General features: G+C 53.3%; 5 protein-coding genes and 1 non-coding gene across 6 annotated transcripts; 4 read left to right on the top strand and 2 right to left on the bottom strand.

The window, feature by feature from the left end:
- Positions 1-28: 28 nt before the first annotated feature.
- Positions 29-2,206, top strand: CAOG_09146 (hypothetical protein; the record flags this gene model as incomplete). The annotated part of the gene is made up of 1 exon (XM_011272557.1): positions 29-2,206. The coding sequence occupies one exon, from the start codon at positions 29-31 to the stop codon at positions 2,204-2,206; it is 2,178 nt and encodes a 725-aa protein (XP_011270859.1).
- Positions 2,207-2,645: 439 nt separating this feature from the next.
- CAOG_09861 lies at positions 2,646-2,728 on the top strand. The gene has a single exon. It is a non-coding gene; the product is annotated as a tRNA-Leu (tRNA).
- A 2,221-nt stretch (positions 2,729-4,949) lies between these two features.
- Positions 4,950-8,741, bottom strand: CAOG_07986 (myotubularin-like protein). The gene is made up of 5 exons (XM_004342538.2): positions 7,751-8,741; positions 7,100-7,669; positions 6,656-6,933; positions 6,297-6,551; positions 4,950-6,187 (listed from the first exon to the last, which is right to left on the bottom strand). The coding sequence occupies exons 1-5, from the start codon at positions 8,663-8,665 to the stop codon at positions 5,059-5,061; spliced, it is 3,147 nt and encodes a 1,048-aa protein (XP_004342587.2). The 5' UTR covers positions 8,666-8,741; the 3' UTR covers positions 4,950-5,058.
- A 1,492-nt stretch (positions 8,742-10,233) lies between these two features.
- Positions 10,234-12,798, bottom strand: CAOG_09147 (hypothetical protein; the record flags this gene model as incomplete). Its single annotated transcript, XM_011272558.1, has 2 exons — positions 10,234-10,702; positions 10,826-12,798. The coding sequence occupies 2 exons, from the start codon at positions 12,796-12,798 to the stop codon at positions 10,234-10,236; spliced, it is 2,442 nt and encodes an 813-aa protein (XP_011270860.1).
- A 146-nt stretch (positions 12,799-12,944) lies between these two features.
- Positions 12,945-14,597, top strand: CAOG_07987 (hypothetical protein; the record flags this gene model as incomplete). The annotated part of the gene is made up of 1 exon (XM_004342539.1): positions 12,945-14,597. The coding sequence occupies one exon, from the start codon at positions 12,945-12,947 to the stop codon at positions 14,595-14,597; it is 1,653 nt and encodes a 550-aa protein (XP_004342588.1).
- A 1,196-nt stretch (positions 14,598-15,793) lies between these two features.
- CAOG_07988 (hypothetical protein) lies at positions 15,794-16,888 on the top strand (the record flags this gene model as incomplete). The annotated part of the gene is made up of 1 exon (XM_004342540.1): positions 15,794-16,888. The coding sequence occupies one exon, from the start codon at positions 15,794-15,796 to the stop codon at positions 16,886-16,888; it is 1,095 nt and encodes a 364-aa protein (XP_004342589.1).
- Between the last annotated feature and the right edge of the window lie 105 nt (positions 16,889-16,993).

A 16,993-nucleotide genomic window follows, 5' to 3' on the forward strand; every position in this document is an offset into this window, starting at 1 on the left:
TTTGTGTTGCTGTTTGCATTTTTTGTTTTTGTTCTTTTGTCTTTTTGACAGGCTCGTTTCGTGCTCGTCTTTCTTGGCCACCTATGGCGCATTGCGCATTCTGCATCACTTGACGGGCTTGCGACTCGAGTACCTGTTTTCGTACTTTTACACAGTCCCTGCAGTCAAGGACGTGGCAAACCGCCAAGGGCTCTTGGCGGCCATCCTGCTCAGTTTTCTGGCATTTGCTCTCGACATTATCTTGTACCTGGTCGCTCCGGTGCGATGGCTGCTGGCGCTTGCCTCGTCCATCATCTGGAGCTGCGCGGCCTGTGATTTTGGCAACGTTGCATCAGCTCGCTTCGCAACAAGCATCTGGCCGTTCTCCTCCAAACCAGCCAGGCTGTCTCCGGCTCCATCCATCTCTCAACCCCTCGCAACAATCCCGCTCATTCCAATAGTGTTTGTCTGGGCGGTTGCCGTGGCCCAAGAATTCCTGGTGCGCGATTTTGAATCCGCCACCGTATTTTGCCGCGTGTTTGCGTCCCACAGCGTCGGTGCCCCCGTGGTGTTTGCCTGCCTCTCCCTCTACCACGTTCTGTCTCTCGTGTGGGGGCGACGAGAGCAGCGGCGGATTGCCATGCATGACGCTGGACTTCGTGCATTGCTGGCCACTGCGTGTGTTCGACCCGATGATTCTCAGATTTCTCCCTTGGCTTTGCCCCTCCTTTCCGAAGCAATGGATGCTTCTATTGACGACCTGATTGCAGCCGAGACTGCAGGACAGCCTTCTTCAGCACCACTCCCTCTTGCAGCAGCAGCAGCAGCAGCAGCGCACTCAGAGACAACCTTGGCCCTGGCTACCGACCGAGCCTCTTCTCCAGCATCGCAACCACGGTTTGACCCAAGACTCGCTGGCATCACAACCAGTGAAAACGGAAATCTGGTGTTGGCCTTTCAGATGAACCCGATCAAACCTGGCCACGAGGCCAAGGCAACATCTGTGCACGCTGACTTGTCAACACAGGACCTGGCATTTTTGAACTCTACGCCGGCCGGCCGCTCCATTGCTGCCTCATTGCGAGTGGCTGCATCAGCCGCCACCACCTCGACTGGCTCACAGCACTCGCCCCCTTCGCTTGCTGCTCCTGCGTCGCAGGCCGCTTCTTCTGGAAAACATGCGTCAAATGGCGTCAACTCTTCCTCGCCAGCACCGACGGCGCAAACCAGCAGCAGTCGCAAGAAATCCAAGCAGCAGTTGCGCGATGCCGCGTCTTCTTCCTCTGGCTCCTCGACACACAACAACATTCCATCCCACGAAAGCGAGTCCGACACCTCCAACCACCCTCCACCAGACTCTAGCTCCCGTCGTGACTCGGTCGATCTGAGCGGTGCTTCCGGCTCTTCGCAGCAGCAGCAGCAGCAGCAGCAGCAGTCACAACAGCACAACGCATCGCAAACGCCAATAACGACTATTGTAGATCCCTCGATCGACGCAACCATGCGCCTACTCAAGGAAGAACAAACCGTGCGCATGAAGGTGGAAAAGAGCATGGCCAAGCTGGATCGCGAGGTTGCTCGTTTGCGGCTCGTGGAAACCGCCTTGCGCAGCGACTTGTCCAAGCAACGGCAGTCAGTCACGGCCATGGAGGCAGACAACGAACAACTGAAGGAACGCGTGACCGAACTCAAGCAGTCAAAGCAGCGGGTACTGGAAGCCAAAGCCGCTCTCGAGCGTCAAACGGCGAGTGATCGCCACGTCATTGAGGATCAGCAACGGCATCTGACTCAACTGCGTGCTCAGGTGGAAGAAGTGCGCTCAAAGAGCCAGCAAGAAGCAGGCACGGCGCAGGACACGTTTGCCAATGAACTGGCCGAACTGACCGCGAAGGCAGCTGCTGCAGAAGCGGCTCGCGCTCGTGCCGAAAAGGAATTGAACGTTGTTCGCAACAAGTTTCGCCGTCTCGAAGATGAAGCTCGGAAATCCAAGGAGGAAAGCGACCAGTGGAAGCAAGACGCGGCCGACGCACGCTCGGAACAGAGCATGCTTCTGGCTGGGCACGAATCGGTGACTGCGCTTGTCGAGACCCTGCAAGTCCTGCAAGAAGAGAAGCGCACGCTGGAGACGACTCTCAGCTACGAGACCCGATTCAAGATGGAGCTCATGCATGAGCTGTCCAAGGCCCGTCGCGAGGTTGAAGCAATCAAAGCCGGCCGCTTCATGTGATGATTTGGCTGGGGGTATGACAGGTGGATTGTTTTTGTATGCTGCTGTTTCGCTGCAGGCAATACACCCATCTTTGTGTGCTCAAAACATGCAACCAAAAGCCGCCCGGCGGTCCCGTAGACGTAGCATGGATGCTGAAGCAAGAAGGAAGATATTTGATGCAGAGTGTGTGTGATTATTTCTCTCCAGATTCAACACGTCTGCTTGGGCTTGAATTGGATCGGTGTCGGTGAAACGATGCGACGGCTGTGCGATCTTGATTCGACAAACATCATTTCTGGTATCATTGTCCTTCTTTGATTGCACGGTCGTCTCAAGAAGATGGAGGTCAGTCAGTCAGGCAGAGGTTGGGGTGGCGTTCGTTTCCAGCAGTCAACTTTTCTTTTTCGTCCGTGATTAGATCGTATTGCATTTTGCCCTGGCTTTAACACATCAACATGTGGTTGTGGCGGAGCTGGTCTAACGCGTCAGATTAAGGCTCTGATCACTTCGGTGGCCTGGGTTCGAATCCCAGCAACCACATTTTTTTTTGTTTTTGTAGTTTTTTTTTTTTTTTTTGGCGTTGCGCGCCATTCCCATTGCCGTTTCTGCGCCATCCTGTGTCAGAAATTTATGGGTCTTGACCTTTTGTGCTTGCATGTTCGTAGCGAGTGAGCTGGATGTCTCCTGGAGAGGTTTGGAAGTCCGCTGGGTTTTTGTTTGTGTTTATCATTTTTCAATCCATCGAGGCAAGCATTCAATTTCTGACGGTTGATTGACTGACATCAACTTACCTTTCAATCCTTGGGCAAATACGGATGCAAAGATGCTCCCTCGACGAACTTGCGCAAGCGTGGAGGAGTGTTTCCGGATTTTGATCGACCGTTCTCATCGAAAAACAAGCGACCTACTTCATCTGTCGGACTGAGACCTTGAGGTTTTGTTAGCCAGGCAATGTCGCTCCGAACTGTCTTTACTGCACTGTACAGACTGGCATGCAAACGCAGAAATCAGCTGACAAACAACCAAAAACCCAATCGTAAACACATTCGGACATCCCATCATCGTCATTCCTTGACAGAGAAGAGCAACTCGGCAGGAAACGAGCTTTCTGTGTCTTGGTAGTTTGAATTTGGGTGTATCATGCGGATGGTGTTGCTTGGGTTGCTGAACGGTAGATCGTAATTGGGACACGGGTTTTTGAGAGAACTTGACTTTTGGCCGCATCATCTTTGCGAACGCCTGAGGATTCATGTTTGATAGACTGGACAGAATCCCTCGACAAATAGAACATTCACCGCTATCATAAATTACGACATGAACTTTATAAATGGAATATTCAACCAAAGTCAAAGAAAAGTGCTGGGGATGCGCTTGTTACCACTCGACAAAACATCCGACACCTTGACTCAAGCTGAAAGCGATCTGTAACACCTCAGTGCAAGTCGCCATAGTCTGAATTAGATAGAAAATCATATTTGCAACCTTCTTGTCAAGTAAGAGCGGACGAACTGTTCCGCAACCACGACTTCAGGACCGTACAAAACCAAGCGACGAAAACGCTGGAACATTTGCTTTTCTGGTCACTCGGTCACTCACCGCTGTCGCTATACAATGAAAAGCTGGCTCAAAAGCTCCCCTTTATTATCATAACATAGCCATAGGTAACAATGCAACGACACGAATCAAAACACGCAATTCAGAAATCGGAACAAGAGCTCAAAATCAAACATCCTACCCGGAAGACACCCTGAATCGTTCACAAAGTATGCTAGAGTTGAATGCAAAGTAATATGGGCTTAACAATATAGCGAGGAATGAGTGGGAGCTCGAGCGGACTGAGCGAAATTTGTGACAATGACAAAGACCAAAAACAACAAACAACAAATGTAATTCAGAGCATTAAAATCGTAAATCGGGTTGCACGATAACATGAGGAGGATGCAAAAATGGACTGAAAGGATGCACGACAGACAGTGGGAGTTGCGGCAGAATTAGAAGTCGAAGAAAGAAAGAAACAACAATAAAAGAAAAGTCAGAGTGGAGCTCAGAGGAAGAAGGTCGTTTTTTCGTTTTCAATGAGAGAGAGGAAAGTCCCAGTGCGCCGCTCTTTGCGATAGTGCAATGCAAAGGCAACACGCGTAACGAGGCGTTGGACAAGCCGCAGCCAAGATACCCGGGGCAAAAATAAATTTGATAAAAAAACAGGCCGAAGCCTGCATTCCATTATCAAACGGAATAGAACAGATACTACTTTCGGATCATAGCCATTAGGCCGTGAAGCTTGGCGAGTCTCATGAATCGCGCACGAGAGAGAGAGGGATGACAAGTCAGGGTCGGAAAATTCAAAGGACGGTGGCGAGGCTAGGTGTTTGGCACGATTCAGCATTTTCAGCCAGTTTGATTTTGGGATGCGCTGTTGCTGCCTGAACGTCGGGTTTCTCTTCGCCCCGCGCCCCCTCAGATCGCCGTCCTCACTGCACGAAACTACGCAGTGACATACAGTGACAGCGTGTCATGTAGGGAGAACGGGCGATCTGACCTGGTGGTTGGGAGGGAGGCGTGCGTTGTCGTGTCGTTTCGTCTCGCGCACTCGTCCCCGTGCGCAATGTAAAACCGCACTGAATAATGGAGATGACAAAAAAAAAAATATTGCGTAAATTTTTCAGTGTGGGCGAGAGTTGCTGGCCAATGTTGACACTTTTCGTCTCCCTTCCACCCACTCGCAACCAAAAAAAAAAAAAAAAAAAAAAAAAAAAAACCGCTTGAACGGTAGCCCTGTTTGGTTTATTCCTGTCATAAAAAGGCTGAATAACAATGCCAAAGTTGCGCTAACAAGCACAACACGTCAATTCGCAGGTCACTGGAGCCGACTAGCTGCCAGTTGTTGACGCACGAATCTGGTGCGCCATCGTGCGCGCCTCTTGGAGCTTATCGACCCACAGGTTGGCGAAAACCTGGTTGTCAGCGCGCACAAAGTACGTGCGATTCGGGGTCACGATACGGAAGGCATGCGCATCGGAGGAGCGACCGCCGTCTTCGTGCTGGATGTCGTCGCAGTTGGCAATGTCAATGACACCGAGCGGGAGGTTGCTGCTCGAGGGTTGCAAATTTGCCTTCTGAATGGATGAAGCGACTGGAGTCGGCTCTTTATAGTACCGGAGCTGCAGCGTGGCCGAGTCGAGAACAAACCAGCGTTTCTTCCACGTCTTAAAGTTGCCTCCTTGCTTGGTCAGGTAGCCTTCAATCACCACACCAGTTCGCGAAAGGGATGCTATTCCCTCTGACGCGGTCACAGCGTTGCGGGATGGCTGACCAAGCCCAGGAATCGTGACGCCGCTCGAGCCACTCGCCAGAACGGACGAATTGACGATCGTTTTCGCAGGAGAAGGGGGAATGCCGTCACCAGAACTGGAGGCAGCCGCAGCTCCCGGCACCAAAGGCGCATGGGGCTGGGGCTGGAGCAAATGCACAACAGTGTTTCGAGCAACGCTCGATGGTTCAGCCTGCGACTCGGACGCATCGTTCGCGGACGGCTCGCGATCGCGGTGAGCAGACTGCGAGTTGCGTGCACTTGATGCATCTCCATTCGCAAACACCAACGTGCTCAGCGTCCAGTCGTTCCTTCGCGCTCGTCGCACGCCCTGGAAATAAAAGTCATTCCACACGAGCATGCGCAATGGCGATGCATCATAGTACAGCACTGGCTGGCTGGGCGGCGAGTATGCAATGTTTTGGTAGAGTCCCTTGGCGTTGTCAATGTAGTCCCAGAGCGACAGCGTTCGGGAGGCGAGATCGGCTTGTCTTCGTTCAAAGTCATTGTTGAACAAGAACGTGCCAAATCGGCATGTGTACGCCTCGTTGGCGACAGTGATTAAAAAGCGTGCATTGAACTCGAACGCAGACGGAAATTGGTTGCACAGCTGCCACACGCAGTCCAGGAATTGGATGAAAATCGGCGACCGTTGTTCATCGCTGTGATTTTTCGTGCCGTGTCCGAGCCTGACAAAGCAAAGTCGGAGAGACAAGAAGCAAAGAGAGAAAAGGTCAATCAACAACAACAACCACAACAACAACAACAACAACAATAATAAAAAACACTTCTCCTCACCGTTGAGCAAATTTGTGACCCATTGACAGCCATTCTTTCTGGATCAAACACTCAAATCCGACAATAGTGCGGTAATACGGGTCCAAGCACAATTGCGCAAGGGCAGAGAGCTGTGGCGTGCGATCCCAGCCATCAGAGCAATGGATTAATACGGAGGCGCGTTCTGCAAGAATGATGTGCACAATACGCAGTGCGCCTTTCAAAACTTGGCTGACGTGCTGCAGCCACTCTACATGCGACCCGCGATGAAGCCGTCTGCACAGGTTGCCACAATCCCAGAAAAAAAAAACCCCAACCCAAACAAACGAACAAAAATGAGCGGGGTTTGACGCCAGCAAGGACTCTCATAACCGACTTACTTTAAACACTCGCGCATGACGTGAATGTTCTCAATGTTCATGAACTCAATCTCAACATGCTGGTACACGGAAGTATGCTCGACACCTGCGCCCATGGCCTGATTGGCAATCACGTTCTTGTAGGGGCGGGCATCGACCACGAAAAGTTTGTTGTTTCGCTCAATGTTAGAGGCAGCGAGCAGTCGCAGCATCGATTCATCGACGATCGAGCGCTTTCCGAGAACGCCGATTTTGGGCTGACTACATCGTGTGATGGAAGCGCCAGAAGTACTGTGGACCTACACAAAAGGGGGGGGGGAAATAAAGGGGAAAATGGAATTGTCGGCGTCAAATTCAGCGCAAAGGAAAACGTAGCATCAGAGAATCAAAGCACAAACGGTGAGTTTCGCCAGCTAACAACACCAGCAACAACACTTTAGCCACAAAAAAAAAAGTCGAACAAACCCAAGAAAGAATGGGAAGGCGCCCCTGCGTGCGGAACTTGGCCACGTCCTTCAAGTGATCCTCGGACAAGCCAGCAGGAACGACGAGCTGTGCGGGGTAGCTGGGGACGAGCTCGTGGTTTCGGTTGGCGTCGGATATTTGCCAATAGTCATTGGGAATACCCAGCCGAGCATAGTCGCCTGCCACGCTGACTGTCGACGTTGAGGCAGCTGGAGGAAGACTTTGCAACTGGATGGAGTGGTTTCTTTGGCTGGATTGAGCTGGATTAGAATCGACAGTCAACGGAATGTGAAGCGAAACTGCACCATGGACAAAGGCAAAGAGGGGCTTGTTGTAGGAAAGAGGGAATGCTTGAGACACGAGCATGTCGTACACGTGTCGTCGTTCGTAGTTGACATGGCCTTCGAGATCAAAGCCCAGGAAGAGAACCGTGCCATCCTTGCAGTACACATCCAGTCCGTAAACGCTATCTCGCAGGTTTCGATGGCCTCCAACCTTTTCGGCGTGGCTCACCAGCCCCAGAGGGATTTCAAAGCCCACTCCGTTCGCGCCAAACCAGGCGTCATCGAGCTGCGTTCATTTGTAGAATGGTGAGTAACCATGGGGTCGCGACGCATCAAATGCACAAGTTCTGCACCACTGTTTTTGTACCTCAATGTCATCGAGCCCCGTGAGATCATTGACACTGCTTGCTAGAGATGCAGCAGTCGATGCGGATGCACGCCCATCCGCCGGCTCCGTCAGCACGCCGTTGCTCTCTGTGTTGCTTGGAGCGACATCGTCGTCGTCTTGCCTGGCGAGTGCTTGGGACAGATTGTCCATCGACGAGTACTGACGCGCGGCTTTCGAACCACCTGCCGTAACCGTCGCATTTGCATTTGGCAGCGATCCTCGACCACCAGCGCCGGTTGCTGCAGTGTCCGCGGCGGCATGGTTGTTGCCAGTGTGGAAGGACATCATGAGGCTTCCAACGAGAGCGGACGCGAGACTCGCAGTGCCTCCAACCACAGCACCCGAGGAGCCTGGAGCGGGCACGGCACCACCACTGCCACTACCACCAGCAGCAGCAGCAGCGGTCGGGAGTCCTGGCACGAGTGCTTCGAGCGAAGGCTGGTTTGGCGCCATGGACGACAGGACGAATGCGAGGCGGTAGTTTGTGACGAGCAGCGTGCCACAGGCCACAATCGCAAGCGCACCAGCACCAGCACCACCAGCAGTAGTAGCAGCAGCAGTAGCAGAAGTGATCAGCGTGGCGGGAGTGGTCGGAGTGGTCGGAGTCACGGTCGCCATAGGAGCACCATTGGAAGCGCAGCTCTCTGCTGGGACTTGCAGTTGCGCTTGAAGCTGCGGTTGCTGAGCCTGAGATGGAGTCTGAGACTGAGTCTGAGACTGACTCTGAGACTGATTCTGAGACTGAGACTGTGCCTGGAAGAGGGTGACGAGGTGGGCGGCACGCGCGCCAGCTCGAAAGACGCTTCGCACGTCGCGAGTGCTGATGCGCAGATGCTCGCCTGCCAGCAACGGCGTCAGTGGCTGCGTGTAGCAACTCGGCCCGTCGACAGGCATGACGCGGGATTGTGTGGGTTAGGGTTGGCTTTGTCGGATGTTGTTGATCACGAACCGAAACAAACAAAAAAAAAACCGAAAAAAAAGAACTGTCAGTGAAACTCTGAGAAGCGCAGCAAAATTGGTAAAGCGCAGGTTGATTTGTTCGATGACCAGGTTAGACGTCAAGAGATGCATGACTTTAATCCCAAAAACACAAATACACAAAGAAGGCAGTTTGACTTTCAGAACAACTCTCGTTTGAAGTTCTGCTCGCTTTGACAGTAATGCGCCTCGTGGGGGGGGGGGGGTACTACGCTACGCTCCGTACTTCACATGGTCGCGCTTCGCGCTCCTTGTAACAACTCCCAAATAAACGGGTGCCCCCTATTCTATAATATATGGGGCTGTTTTTTTTTAAAAAGGTAGCATGAAACTCTCTCTTTCTCACTTGCAAAACAACTTTCGCGCGCTTTTTTTCGTCGCCGCCGCTTTTTTTGTTTTTTCTCTTTTTTTTTTTTTTGTTTCGCCGCCGCTTCTTCCTTCTTGTTCACGCCCTTCATGGATTCGGCCACTCAAGTTGAAACGAAGTCAGAGTTTCGGTATGTGTCGTGATGATATTTGCAATAGATAGCGGCCTTGAGCAAAATCGCTCATTCTTTACTGTACCTCAGTCTGCACCAGCTCCAGCTGCAGAACTTCAAAAGGTTCGAGGATATAACTTTCACCCTGACACCCAGCCCCAAGATTATCGTTGGCGCGAACGGCTCGGGCAAGACGCAAGTCCTCTGGGCGATTATCATCTTCCTGCGCGGCCACAACGCTCGCGTCCCCAGCTCCCAGCACTTCCACAGCGACCCGTTCGAGTTTATTGAGCTCCAGGACTTGTTGGGCGAGACATTGTTCAACAACCTGCATGAGGGAGCGCGGACGCTCGTTCGTGTTGGCGCGCTAAACAGCAAGTTCACGTTGACGGGCACCTTCCTTGACCGGCAGTACCATGGAACCGACGACCAGAGCCGCCCGAACGTGCATGCTCAGATGGTATACTCATTGAAAGAAGGGCTATACCTCGACAAGACAACCCACAAATCATTCGCTCCCGTCCGTTTCGCCTTTATGCCGCCATTCTAGAGAGGGCCTCCCTAAAAAGACTCAGTCCCCCCTGTTCATTTCCTCGCCCTGCCACCTATATCATTGGAAAGAGCATAAATTATATAGTTGATTTGGTAATTTTGGTGCGAATCGGAGGGGAAAATTTTCGCTTCGATTTGGCTGGGCGTGCATTAGGGCTGAGTCTTTTTAGGGAGAAACTGACTTTGCCAGTCCCGTGTCGCCCGTGTCGAGGATCTGTCGGCCCATCTTCAACTGGGACATGTAATACCAACTGGTATCTATGTATTGCAGTTGGTGCGACGGTTACTGTATGTGACCACAGAACCCGGCAGGTGCCAGACCGCCCGCGCCGGACGGGCATGGTCCAATCTTCCCCTGCCTAGACATGATTTCACCCTTTTTGACCGGAAAAAACACATAACTACATTGAATGACATGGGATGCACATAGAATTGAACACAAAACACGGAAAATTACAGTGGTAGCGTGTTGCTTCGAGAAAGGTTTGTCAGGTCGCTGAGCGCCGGCCTTGACGACGCAGGTTGGAGGTCTACACGCGCCAATTTGACATTATGTCCATCTTGCTTCGTAGTACTACGCGTTGGCATGCGATAGCGTCGGATTTCTTGGAGTTCGGTGGAGCTCAGCTGATAATCGACTTGAACAACATCGCTCGAGTCTGATGTGACCGTGGTGAAGACGGGCGCGACGTTTTCATCGTCATCTTCCTGGCGACGCTTGCGGGCGGCTTGAGGTTGACGCTGGACATCGCTGGGGTCCTCCTGGTTGTCGTTGTGGCCGATGGCAGCGGAAGCCATTTCGGACGACGCTTGATTCTCGTCGTCATCGTCGTCAGACTCGCTTTCCTCCTCGCTGGCTGATTGATCCAAGTCGACAGTGTCGTTCGCCATCGATTGCGAAGCGAGAATGGGCCTAGGCCTGCTGACGCGCCGAGGAACGAGAGGTGTGGAAGCGGTCGCCGCTGGCTCAAGACTTAGAAGAGTGGGTCGCTTGAGACGGTTCTTGAAAAATGTCGCGCGGTCACGTACGAGCTTGGTATGCTACAGGCGAGCAGCAGCTAGCTTGTTTCGGGTCTCCGCGGCAGTTGCCGATTCGATGTCCTGCTCGACCTCTTCTCCCAGAGCAGCCAGCTGAGTCTCCAGAGCAAGAATTGTCTCCGCAAGTGTCAAGATGCGTGAGTCAAGGTCTTTTAGCGTGCGGAGGAAGATGGGCCGTTGCCGATTGTACTCTTCTTTCAGAGGTTCGAGCTGCTTCCTCTTCTCTTGCAACTCCTGCCGCTTAAGCTGGGCATCCCTATTCTCCGGCGTAAGCGGGGATCGAGCGGTCGAGTTCATAGAAACGCGCATGGAGCTGTTGCCAACGCTCCTGGACCGCAGGGGCCTGGGTGGGGCCCGAAGGACTTCTTGCACCGAAAGTTCGACCTCGAGATTTCGACGCAAATCAGCTACCGCTGCATCGTGCACCCTCTTTTGCTGTAGAGCTCTCGGAGTGCAACCAATGGTTACCAGGGCGGCATCGGCAATCTGACGGACACGGTACAACGCCGAATACCGAGCATCCGGGGTCGGGGGTGGCTCGGGAATGTGCAGCGAGGGGGTCGTAGACACGGCAACGTCAGCGACGGAAGGCAACGCTAGGGTCTTGTGCTTTTCCGTGTCCAGCGGATAGATACCAGTTTGGCGAAACCCAGATCGGATCAAGTTGGATCGGTCGTCAATTTCGTTCCACGCCCGAATGGCCCCGTGAAGCTTGATGTTCACGTCGATGAGTGGCGAGTCTTCATCCAAAAGCGACTGCACGTGAGTCTCGAGCAAGTTCTTGTACCAGGCAAAGACGGTGACGTCGAGCGGCTGCAAGTGAGTCGACGTGTGCGATGGAAGGATCGCAACCAGGATGTTGTTGCTCACCGCGAGGTCAATCAACCCGACAGTGAACTTGTGACACGAGCTGCCATCCATCACCAATAGAACGGGGGTGGTGGTAGCTCGCTCCTTGACGACCTCGACGAAATCTCGAAACCACTTGTCGAAGATTTCCTCGTTGATGAAGCCGGACTCGGACTGGTGAATCAACTCCTCGTCCAGGCCCTCGGTGCACCTGTGAGGTAGAGTGGGCCGTGGATGCGCGACAATGAAGTGGGGCGCAACAGGAGCGGTGCCATCAGCACAAACAGTAAACAGACCAGTAACATGCGGTCCCATCGTAATGGTTCGGCCAGATCGCCGACTGACACGCTTGACACCAACAGCAGCCAGGGCACGCTTCTTTTTACGACCCACAGAGCAATCCGACTCGTCCATGTTGAAAATATTGGCCGGCGTAGCGAAAAGAGTCGGGTAAAGATTGCTGTACTCCGCCAGTAGCGCGAACAAACTGCCGAGCTTCTTTTCACTCAAAGCAGCCACTCGAAGTGTTTCCAACACGCTGCTACTGCGCCAGCCAATCTGTGAGCTGTGACGGGCGACAAAATCATTGACCCACTTGTCGGAAACTTTGTCGTGCTCAAATTGACGTCTTTCCACGCCGTCCGGCCTCGGCACCTTCGAGGCTGCAAGCACATATCGAGTGAATTCCGTTTTGCTCAGAGAGACAGCTCCTAAGCAGCACCGCTTGACAAACTCGACGAGCTCTTGCTCCTCGGGGACGGTGAACACGTAGCCTTGTCCCTGGATGGGATCCTCGCGCAGAACGTCAGCCAACTCATCTAAGGTCATTCCAGGAATGTCAGGAGCGAGGTTGGCGTGGGCCTTGATGCAGCGGGCGATCATGGACTGCGATCGACCCAGCGCATGGGCGATGTGGCGGGTCGTCCAGATTCGCTCGGCGGAGGCTCCCGGAGCTCCGCCGACATCCGTAGTGGATAGGAACGGGTCAAAATAGTATAGTTTGAGGGCGGTGGCCTTCGTCAGGAGCCTCTGGCGGAAGGGAGACGCGGTCGCAATCTGGGCGAGGCCGACCTCAAGTTGCTCCTGCGCCCGTCTGACCATGTCTTCCTTGTAGCTGGAATGAGTGTTCATTGATATTCGAAGACGGCGGCGGGGTGGGAGGAATACAAGCCGAGATAATCGGGTTTGAGTCTTTGTAGGGTGGGGGGCGCAATGGTTTTTGGACTGAGTCTTTTTAGGGAGGCCCTCTCTACAGATGGGGAGCGCAAAGGAGCGAGATGACGGTCCAGGATACGTTCCTGTCTGCTGGAGCTCAGCACTTGCGCGTTCGGCTTCCCGCGGCAGTCGACTTTGTCAATGAAGCACTTGTGCAGCTCGGTTTCGCCGAGACGACAGTTGCGGCGCAAGGATCTGGTGGCCCTGTCGCCGTGACTGTCACCGAACGCGGCGTCGCCCTGCACATTGGTGCCTGCGCAGGTTCAATGCAGAAAATTATCGCCATCCTGACGTTACTCTACCACTTGATCCACCCTGCAGCTGCCGCACATAAGGAGGACACAGCTCGCAAGCTCACGACCGAGACTTTCACACAGCGCATCTTTCTCATCGATGAGCTCGAGGCATTGCTCTACGAAAATGTGACAGCCAAGCTCTACGAGTTTCTCGTCAGCACATGCGCCCAGCACGACATTCAGCTCATTGTCGCCACCAACTCGCGAGCCATCATCGAGCCGCGCCTGAACACAAGGCGCGAGGTCTTGTTCCTCACTCCGGATGGCAAGGCCGTCGAGCTGACAGACGAACTGCCCAAGGACGAGGAGAATCAGCAGTCCCTCTTCCCGATCCTCAACGCCCTCAGCCAAGTCAAGGACAGCAAGCCACTGCTCGTGGTGGAAGGCGCCAACGACCAGGCGTTCTACAGCAAGTACACGACCCTCGGCCAGCACTTCCAGTTTCTGACCACGTCAGGTGCCGTCAACAAGCAGAATCTCTCCAACATTCTGACGCAGGCGAGGCTCAAGCACGTCTTTCTCAGAGACAGTGACATGTACGCCGCTTCGCCCGATCTCCCAGCTGCCCAGGCTCGGATCGCAAGGAGTGTTGGCGCGCCCGTCGTCTACACGCTGCTGCCGTGCATTGAGTCGTACTTGATTCTGCACCGACTGCTCAAGAGCGTGGACGTAGACGCACTCCGTGTCAGAACGATTCGGGCCCTTCCGCAGTGCAAGTGGTACTTTGTCTCGACCTTCAGAGATTTCGGCAAGGAGTCGAAGCAGAAACCGCCGCCCACAGCAGCGCACCATTGCGAGCCTGAAGGGACCATGCAACGGTCTGCTGACAGGCTTGCCACCATGACGAACGATGAGCTCCGCAAGCTTCCGAAAGCCGATCTCAAACTCCTTTGCGGCAGGTGCAAGGAGCCAATCTTCGCCGACGAAAGCAAACGCGAAGACCGAGCGTCTGCTGCCTCGAATCCACCGACTCCAGATGGCTTTGATGCATTTGGCAGTCTGTTCGGCGCGAGTACCGCGGAAGTCTTTCAGCCGGTCCTTCCGAGTGATTCAGCTTCCGACGAGCCAGCACGAGACCCTGCGAGTGATTTGGCATCAAGTGAGAACGGCGAGGCCGTGGCCATGCTCAATCGCATGCTCGCAGACTCAGAAAACGACCCGGACGTGCTTTGGGACACTTTGATTGCCCAGCTGACAGCCGACGCAACCCCCTCGTCCTCGTCCTCCTCCTCCTCCTCCTCGTTTGAACACAGCAAACGGGTCTCGTTTTGGACTACGTATGTCAAGATGGTCCGCGGCCACGACTTGATGCCGAATGCGGCGGCCGTGATGCGCGGTCTCGAGCGCAGACATCTCCATCCCGACGTCAAAGCCCTGCTTAACGAGACCGAGCAAGCTGTTCTCGCGAGCTTGCACTGAACTATTCACCAATGTCGTGCACAGCTTGATGTTCTCCTTCATGTTTTCAAATATAGTTCATTTTCGAGTTTCACTGTCTCCATCGTTCTGTGTCGTGTCCCGTTTATTTCACCACTTGTAACTGACTCTTACTGTACCCTGTTCTAGGGATGCCACCCATCGCATACCTTGGTGGTTGGTCTTGTTCAAGAAGTACGATTGTTCTCACCTTGTTTTCCCATCTCATGTCGTGGGCTCGGAAAGTTCCATTGAGCTTCTCAACGCTGCGCAACGAACAAGAGAAGATTTAGATCTAGGAGCGATTTTCATGCCCTAATTCTGCCATGGATTATCTACATCTATGGTGTCCTGCCATGCAATGAATGAAATCGGAGAGGAATAGACCCACAGAGATCGAGTGGCGACTGGAGGGACCCAAAAAACCCGCCAATCTTAAAATGCAAAACAACAAAAAACCCAACAAAAATGCACAAAACGCAACAAAAAGCTCAGCCGATTACAACAAAATCCGTGAATGGCAGCTTGTTCTGGCCAATCCCATTCCAACCATCCCTCCCACACTCATGTGCATATGCGCATGGACACACCGACGCACACCCATACACTCTATTTTCTTGCTTTTGCCGAGCGATTTTTTCCAATTTGTTCGGTGCTGCTGTTTTTTTATTTTTTATTACTAATTTATCCTTCGGCAATTTAACGCAGGGCAGTCGCATCTTCTGCGCACTCGACCCATCCCAAACGATCACTGTCGCTCTCGTTGTTGTAAGCTGCCCTCCTTCGTGGCTGGCTCTCTCCCTCGCGACGCGCTTGCAAGTCGGAAGGCGCACGCGCTGAATTTCCAAATTTTTGTTCTGATCTGTTTTTTTGTTGTTTTTTCTTCATTTTTTCTTTTTCAAAATCGAATTGTCACGGGCATCTGCGGCGCTTTGCCCCCCCTGCTCCCGTTCTCGATCGCTCCGAGTGCAGCGTTTTCATCACTTCTGTCCCTCCTGACTCCTTGAGCCAAAGGCACGGATCGGCCGCCTCATTCAACGGCAGTGCCGTGTCTTGTTGTGTTGCTTGGTGCGCCAAACCCCTTCGATTCTCCTCGCTGGCCGCTCGAACTTGTCATCGAGCGATACGCGATTACCCAAAGACAGAGGCTCTTTTGCCCGTCTGCTGCCTTGTGTCGAACCAGCTTTCAAACCAGCGCGATGACAAACTCGACCTGGCTCCAAACCGACATCACTCCAAACTGGAATCCACTGGAAACATGGGTCGTCGGTGTGGGTCTGTTCTTGTTTGTGTGCCAGCTAGGCATGGCATTGTTGCTCGTCGTCGAGCGGGAGTGGAAGCCGTTCAAGGCAAAGCAACCGGTCGTGCTGCTCGTCTGTGTTTTATCGGCAATCCTTTCGTTTCTCGGAGAAATGCATGCAATACTGTTGCTGCCGCAGGAGGCATGCTACTTTTGGAAGCAATGGGCTCTCATAGCACTTGGACTATGCTTGTGTGCTTCCGCGCACCTGTATCGCTTTTTCACGCGATGGGTGGTCTTGAAAATTCTGACGTCTCAACTCATTAGCATTTCGAAAACGTTCCATCGACGGGCTTTCCAGCTAGCTGGTGCCCTCCTCATCTTCCTGCCAGTGTTGGTGTCGAGCGTCGCTATGGGCACGGTTGTTGAAATTACCATTCAGCCGGTCGTGATGGCGAATGGCGAGCTGATGAATGTTTGCTCCTCGACACACAAGACGATGCTCTACACTGTCAACCTGGCCATGGGCATTTATTTCTGTATCCTCGGCACATGGTGGACGTACACCCTTCGCAACGTGCGCGCAGCGTTCAACGAGTATCGTAGCGCTCGGCCTGGCATATTCTGCTCAATGCTTTGTCTTGCTGGGTACTTTACCGCAAGGCTGCTTTTGGACAATGCCAAATTCTACAACCGTGCACTCAAGCTGGCGTTGAACGCTGGCGTCTCAACGCCGATTTTTGTTGCCATTGCCGGTGGCGTCGTTTGGGACTGGCTTACGCGCCGCGACCTCGCCGAAAAGGCTTTTGAAGCCGGCATGGCAATGACCATGCTCTCGCGCGCGCCGTTGCGAGGTCGTTCATCCTTGTCACAGGAAACCCAGGCCACCTCGAGTCGAAAATCTTCCGTTGCAAGCAGCGCCGACTCTACACGCAGTGCGCCGCTACCAGAACCGACAGAATATGCTGTGGAAGTCGAGGACGAGGACGAGGTTGATCTCGAGTTGGAATTGGGTCTTACGCCGGCCGCTCCATCGGCAGTGTCGACTCGCTGACGCTTGCACGTGGTGCAGTGCGTTTTGTTTGCCTTTGTTTGCCTTTGTTGGTGCAGTGCGTGAGTGTGTGAGTGTGTGTTTGTGTGTGCGCTTCGATTTGTACAG

This window comes from Capsaspora owczarzaki (assembly GCF_000151315.2).
Source record: "Capsaspora owczarzaki ATCC 30864 unplaced genomic scaffold supercont2.17, whole genome shotgun sequence".
Taxonomy (NCBI): domain Eukaryota; class Filasterea; order Ministeriida; family Capsasporidae; genus Capsaspora; species Capsaspora owczarzaki.